The following is a 6,315-nucleotide window of genomic DNA, read 5'->3' on the forward strand; positions in this document are numbered from 1 at the left end:
CTCCACTACGTAGAATTAGCAGGGTGTCTCAGCATTCTATCATCCTTGTGCTCATCGGCGTGCCATCGCATCAGTTCGGCATGCCTTTTGTTCATGAATAAACACTCCGAATGAGGGACTATAGGAAAATACCACATCACCTTCACTGGACGCCTTTTCTTCTTTCCTTCACCATCGATATCATCACTGTCACGCTTGTACCGTGTTGCACCACAGACGAGACATGCTTGCATGTCTGCATGCTCTCCGCGATACAACATGCAATCATTTGACATGCATGTATTTTCTGTACTTCCAACCCCAATAGGCACACAACCTGCTTGGCCTAGTACGTGTTTTCTGGTAGCTCATTTTCCTTTTGAAGCAATTTCTTCAAGAACAGTAACAACTCTGTGAAGCTTGTATCAGACTACCCGTTGCTTGCCTTCAATTGCAGCAGTGAAAGCACGGTACGCAACTTTTTGTTTTCCTTCTCGTAGCCCGAGAACAACGGTGTTTTAAAGTCCTCTAACATATGCTAGAACTTTTGAAACACTCTTTCATTGGTGAAGTTCCCCTCCCCATTGCGCAACATCTGCTCCAGATCATCGATGTCGGTGTCGGCCAACATCTCCTCTAGATCATCATCGGCCAGCGTATCTCTAGCAGGCAGCATATCCATATATTCGTCGATCGGCATATCGGTGCATATGTCTTCATCTTCTCTTTCAATGTATTGCCCTTCCTCTATGATCTCAGCTTCACCGTGCTCGGTCCAACGGGTATAGCCAGCCATAAAGCCCCTTGGCATCAAGTGGGAATGTATCTGCTGGGTGGTAGAGAACTCCTCTTGTTCTCGCAATTGAAGCATGGACAGCACATGTATTGAGACTGTGTATTTGACATGTGTGTCGCGGCTTGTACCAGGAAACAATCCACGCAGTTCTTGTACTCTGCGCTCACACGGCTCACATCGTACATCCATCTTCTGTCCATCTACAATTATATCATTATTGTAAATCCAAATTCATAACATCTAGAATATTTTACGATCACCAACAAATAAATTACCTCGTCATCCCCTACTGGCAATTGGCCCAGGTTGGAGGAGCCACCTTTTGCATGCTTTCACATCCACTTCCAATGAGTATTTGTTGGTGCCATCCCTAGAAATTTTCTTTATTATTCACCACCTTATCTATGACTCATTAAGGAAACATGAAAAATAAATACGCTCATACATAAATATAATTGTATCTTGCTACATACCTAAATATCATGGCGAAATTTTCTAATTCATTAAAAAACAAAATAAATACGCTCATACCTAAAGTTTCCATATTAAAATAGAAAAAATATAATTGGAGTTTTCTACATACCTAAATATCATGGCTAATTTTTCTAATTCACTAAAAATCAACCATAAATATGCTCATACCTAAAGTTTCTATATTGGAGCTTGCTAATTAATTAAAATATAAAAAAATATAATTAGAGTTTTCTATATACCTTAATATCATGGCTAAATTTCTAATTCATTAAAAACCAATAATAAATCTGCTCATACATATAGCTAATGTAAATCAATAATAAAGACACTTTCCACCATAATTGAAGCTTCCATATCATAAATAAGGTATAATTGCATCTACATTGTCTCAAACATCATGGCCATAGGTTCATCTCCATCATTTCAAAATCTAGAGCAATTTAGCAAATAAAAATCAAATAGAAATGGATTGGAGAGGAAGTTGCACACCTTGGAACACCTAGGGCATGAGGATTCCTCAAAATTTTGAAGCCACCAAGATCCTAGTAAACAAAAATGGCAGCCACCGAGCAAGAACAGAGCTCCTCTCTGTTGTGCTCAAGCTTGCAGAAGGAGAGGGTGACTTTTATATAGCTGGGACATCACTATCGACTCATTTAACTAGCCGGTGGATGTTATGCTATCACTGTCGGCCGGTGGATTAAGCCGGTAGCGATGAGGGAGCAAGGCATCACTGCCGGCTCAATCCATCGACCGGCAGTAATGACCCTTATCACTGCCGGTTCATAAGCCATGATGGCTGATTCTTCCCGCACGACTTATGAACCGGCAGTGATGCCCCATCACTGCCGGTCCATTAGGAACCGACAGTGATGGACCGGCATATAAGGCCAGTTCTGTAGTAGTGTGGGATAAAAATCCCTTGTGCCAACTTTGTCTATAGCTGGACTAGGTTGCAATCCTCTTGCAACCTTATTTACGTTTCTGCATTTATATACTTGCAATTTACCTTGCTAGACTAGGTTGCAATCCTCTTGAGCGATAGCGTAGACACACTAGATAAACCTTGAGCACATTTAGATAGAAATTGAGATAGGTTTATCATGTAAGTTTTTGGAGCCATTAGTTTCTAAGTGTCCTAATTCACCCCCTCTCTTAGGACGTCACCGATCCCTATAGAGTAGACTATATAACTCTAGTTGGGGGCAAGATTTCATAAAATTTAGCTCTCAACTAGAGGATTCTATGCGTCTAGGGCCACAAACTTCGATATATATAGGGCCTGGAGGAAACCTAGCACACAATGCTTGGGGAGGAATGAAGGGGGCCTCGCAATTGGAGTTTGTAGCATTAAGAACTCTCCATTTCTAGAATATTCCAGGTGACTTCCATGTGGGCTGAAATGTGGCTTTATTTCTAATTTTACCTCCGGGAAAACTATCCTATCCTCCGGGGATTTGTCTTTACAAATTTGAATCTTGATCACTTTCACACATAGAAAAATTGTGCAATACATATATGTTGAATGTCAAGAAAGGTTCCTAAACTAAAGCAAGTCGATCCAGGCCAATCGAGATTCGAGCCAGTTGGCGCCAAGGGGTGCTAGCTGGTGTTAGGGGCGCTTCCGCTGGTGCCAGGTATGCTCCTGCTAAATTCCATAGAAGTGGAAACGTTAACATCTGGCGTTAAATGGAAAATCTTCACATATGCGTTTCAAATATATTAACATGGTATCTAGTGAAAACTTACCAATACAAGGTTGTGGGTGCATTCACATATATACAAACCCATATTTCTTCTTTTATCTTCGTATACGTGCTATATAATTGCTTATATTATTCCATCACAGGATTGTATCTCTATCTATGTATTACTCTAAGTCTTTACACTAAATCAAACTAGGGGATGGTGAAGGATAAGCCATCCATGGGTAGGAAAAAGATCGAGATCAAGCATATCGAGCGTAAGGAAGCACGTCAGGTATGCTTCTCCAAGCGCCGCCAAGGTTTGTTCAAGAAGGCTAGCGAGCTCTCCATTCTATGTGGTGCAATGGTTGGTGCTGTTGTCTTCTCCCCTTCTGGTAGGCCCTTCTCCTTTGGTTCTCCCTCTATTGAAGCCATGGTCAATCGCTTCCACACCTTGGGCGCTGGCTCTACTATAGGTGGTGGAAGCTATGATCGAAGTAGGGTGGAAAACACCGTACAAAGGATGAATTTACAGTATGCAGAGTTGGAACAGCTGATGGAGGCTGAGAAGATAAGAAAGGAGAGGGTGAAGGAGGAAATTGAGAAGGAGGACTGTGGACGCCTGATGCATTTGTTGACTGCTGATATCTCTGCATTAGGGCTTGATGAGCTGCAAGAGTTCCACAAGGAGATTACAGCAACACAAGGTGTTCTCAAGGGAAAGATCAATCAGGAGCTTCAAGAGAGGCAACTAATGTCTGTAGGTTCTCTGAATTCCAGCTATGAACTTGTTGAGTGGCTTGTTATCAATGACTCCTTGGCTAGTGGTGCCCAAGGGGCTGGTGGCTCAGTGGATGGCCCAACAAGCAATTTTGTGGGTGATGGAAACAAGTAGAATATTTCATAAGAATAATAATGATAATATGTGTATGCATTGATTATCTTGGATGTATGTCACCAAGATATATCTAGGACATGTTGTTGAGATACATCTAGGAGATTCTACAATTGGATCTTACTCTATAATAACTATTCTATGTTTGATTCACATATATCAGTACTATTGTAGTGCTGGTTTGATATGATGCATGAGTCCTAGGATATAGTATTGCATCTTTTCTAAAATGAGATGGCAAATGTTGATCTTGCAATTGTTTGAATGGATCTAGACACCAAGGTTCCTAAGGCATCAACTAGGTGACAAGGCGTAACTTGGTCGCCATAGGATCGCCTCATCGCCTTACGTGTATTCCTTCCCTAACTTGATTATGCCATCTCCCACACTTCGCCGTCTTGATTCAACAGTCTGCCACTATTGCCTGGCCTCCTACGGCTTGATTTCACCATCGTCTTCCCATCTCTGGCTGATTCTGCTATCTCCGACCCTCTTTGGCCACACCACCCTTGCCGATCTTTTCGGTATTGATCAGGAAAGAGGTTGCAGGAGCATGGAGGAGTGGAGTAGGTTGAGGGGAGCAGAGGAGTTGAGGTGGCACTACTCAACGTTGGATGGAGCATTAGGGGTGATGGGAAGAAGCGAAGAGGCAGCGGCAGAAGAAAACCCTACGATGGTTGGTGGATTATGGAGCTAGAGGAGGGTTGGTTAAGATGGATGTTGGCCTTGGGTGGGTTACAATGGGCTAGCTTAGGTTGAGTGTGCTTGCTAGATTGAATAGGTTGTCCTTTTTTTCTCTCATATTTTTCCTCTAGTATAGATATTCTCTATGTATGTATGGTGACGGCTAGGCATCCGCCATAAATGCCTAGGCGGTAAAAAAGAGTGGGTCGCCACGCCTTGCCTTACCACCTTAAGAACCATGCTAGACACCATATATGACAATTTTATGACTTATATGTGTCTTGCTACAGTTAATATGACCAATAAAAAAATGGAGTATATAGTAAGGTGTCTATGCGTTGCTACGGTGTCTAATTTCACTCTAACATAGTATGGTGACTGTGTGTTGTTATGGTGCCTAATTTCACTCTAACATTAAAATTTTCTTCAATGTGATTATTCCCCAAAAGCAAAAGAAAGAAAAGAAAAATACTAAGATTCTGCTATAGATGTGCAAATTAGAAGGTCAGAATCATGATCAGATTAAAATCTAGAAATAGTGAACTAGAAACAAGACAAAAATGCCCGTGCGTTGCAACGAAAGCCAAAAATTTCCATGAGGTGTTGACTAAGTGCCACAAGACACAAAACAAGTTGATGCTTGCGTGTGTGTCCTGGTAATTAATAATTGACTTTTCAAACCAATTATGATAAATAATCATTGAGTACAGTAGAGATAGGGTTTGGCATATTCTTAGATCGTGAAGCTTGAGGGAAGAAAAAGAACAAATAACATGACACTTGATAGGCATAAAAATTAAATCGAAAAAAGTAAATAACCAACACACGTAAGTAATTTATACGGGACTGTCTACGTACGTAGCCACATAACAAATACACTACTTAAAAAAAAACCCCTTTACTGCCGACCCATAAAGGGGTTTCACTACTAGTTTTGGAGCCGGCAGTGGGCAACAGGCAGTGATAGTCCTCGACTATCACTGTCGGTCCAAGGACCAGCAGTAAAGGGGTTATTAATGCCGGTTGAAGGCTTCAGCTGACACTGGTAGTCGACTATCACTGTCGGTTGAAGGCCTCAGCAGGCAATGATAGTCGGGCGCCGAATCGATCTTTTTAGGGCTGGAAAATTGAAATATATATATATATATATATATATTTTGCACCCAAGGAACCCTCACGCCCGCGTTGTCGCAAGGCATAAGTCATGCGATTTTTCGCGCGAAATATGCAGATGTGCGATTCGTGGCACTCAAACTCGGAACCTCTCAGCTCACACAATACATCTTTACCATCCCACCATAGAAGTACTAGTGATACCATTAGCATATGCAATCCTTTTGACATCTTCTATCTGAAACTTCAAACGATTATTTGGATATCTAAATGACATCAAATGGAAACATTTTCAACTACAAAGTTGTAGATCTCGTTGATGGCTATAGTTTTGATATAAAGTTTATCCCCATCCGACTTCATATAAAAAAGTTATGAATTTTTTAAAATAAGCTATCATCCACTATCACTGCCGGCTCGTGGCTAGAGCCGACAGTGATAGTGGATTTTCACTACCAGTTCTTTTCGAATGGCCTTTTAGTGTCAGTCCATGATACAAACCGGCAGTGATATTCCATCACTGCCGGCTTGCAAGAAACCGACAGTGATAGGTCGGCATATAAACTTATTTCTGTAGTGGTGATAACAACAAAATCGCTTTCCGGTAGAGCTTGCAACTTGGATGTAGAACTTCCAAATACAATTATGACTCAACTTTGAGTACAAATAAGTGAGTCCATGGTGTGAAT

The 6,315-nt window shown here is 41.4% G+C and overlaps 1 protein-coding gene across 1 annotated transcript; it reads left to right on the plus strand.

The window, feature by feature from the left end:
* The first annotated feature begins 3,154 nt into the window (after positions 1-3,154).
* Positions 3,155-3,829, plus strand: LOC133890196 (agamous-like MADS-box protein AGL29). The gene has a single exon (XM_062330654.1). The coding sequence runs from the start codon at positions 3,155-3,157 to the stop codon at positions 3,827-3,829; it is 675 nt and encodes a 224-aa protein (XP_062186638.1).
* The last annotated feature ends 2,486 nt before the right edge of the window (positions 3,830-6,315 follow it).

This window comes from Phragmites australis, chromosome 14 (genome assembly GCF_958298935.1).
Source record: "Phragmites australis chromosome 14, lpPhrAust1.1, whole genome shotgun sequence".
NCBI classification, from domain to species: Eukaryota; Viridiplantae; Streptophyta; class Magnoliopsida; order Poales; family Poaceae; genus Phragmites; species Phragmites australis.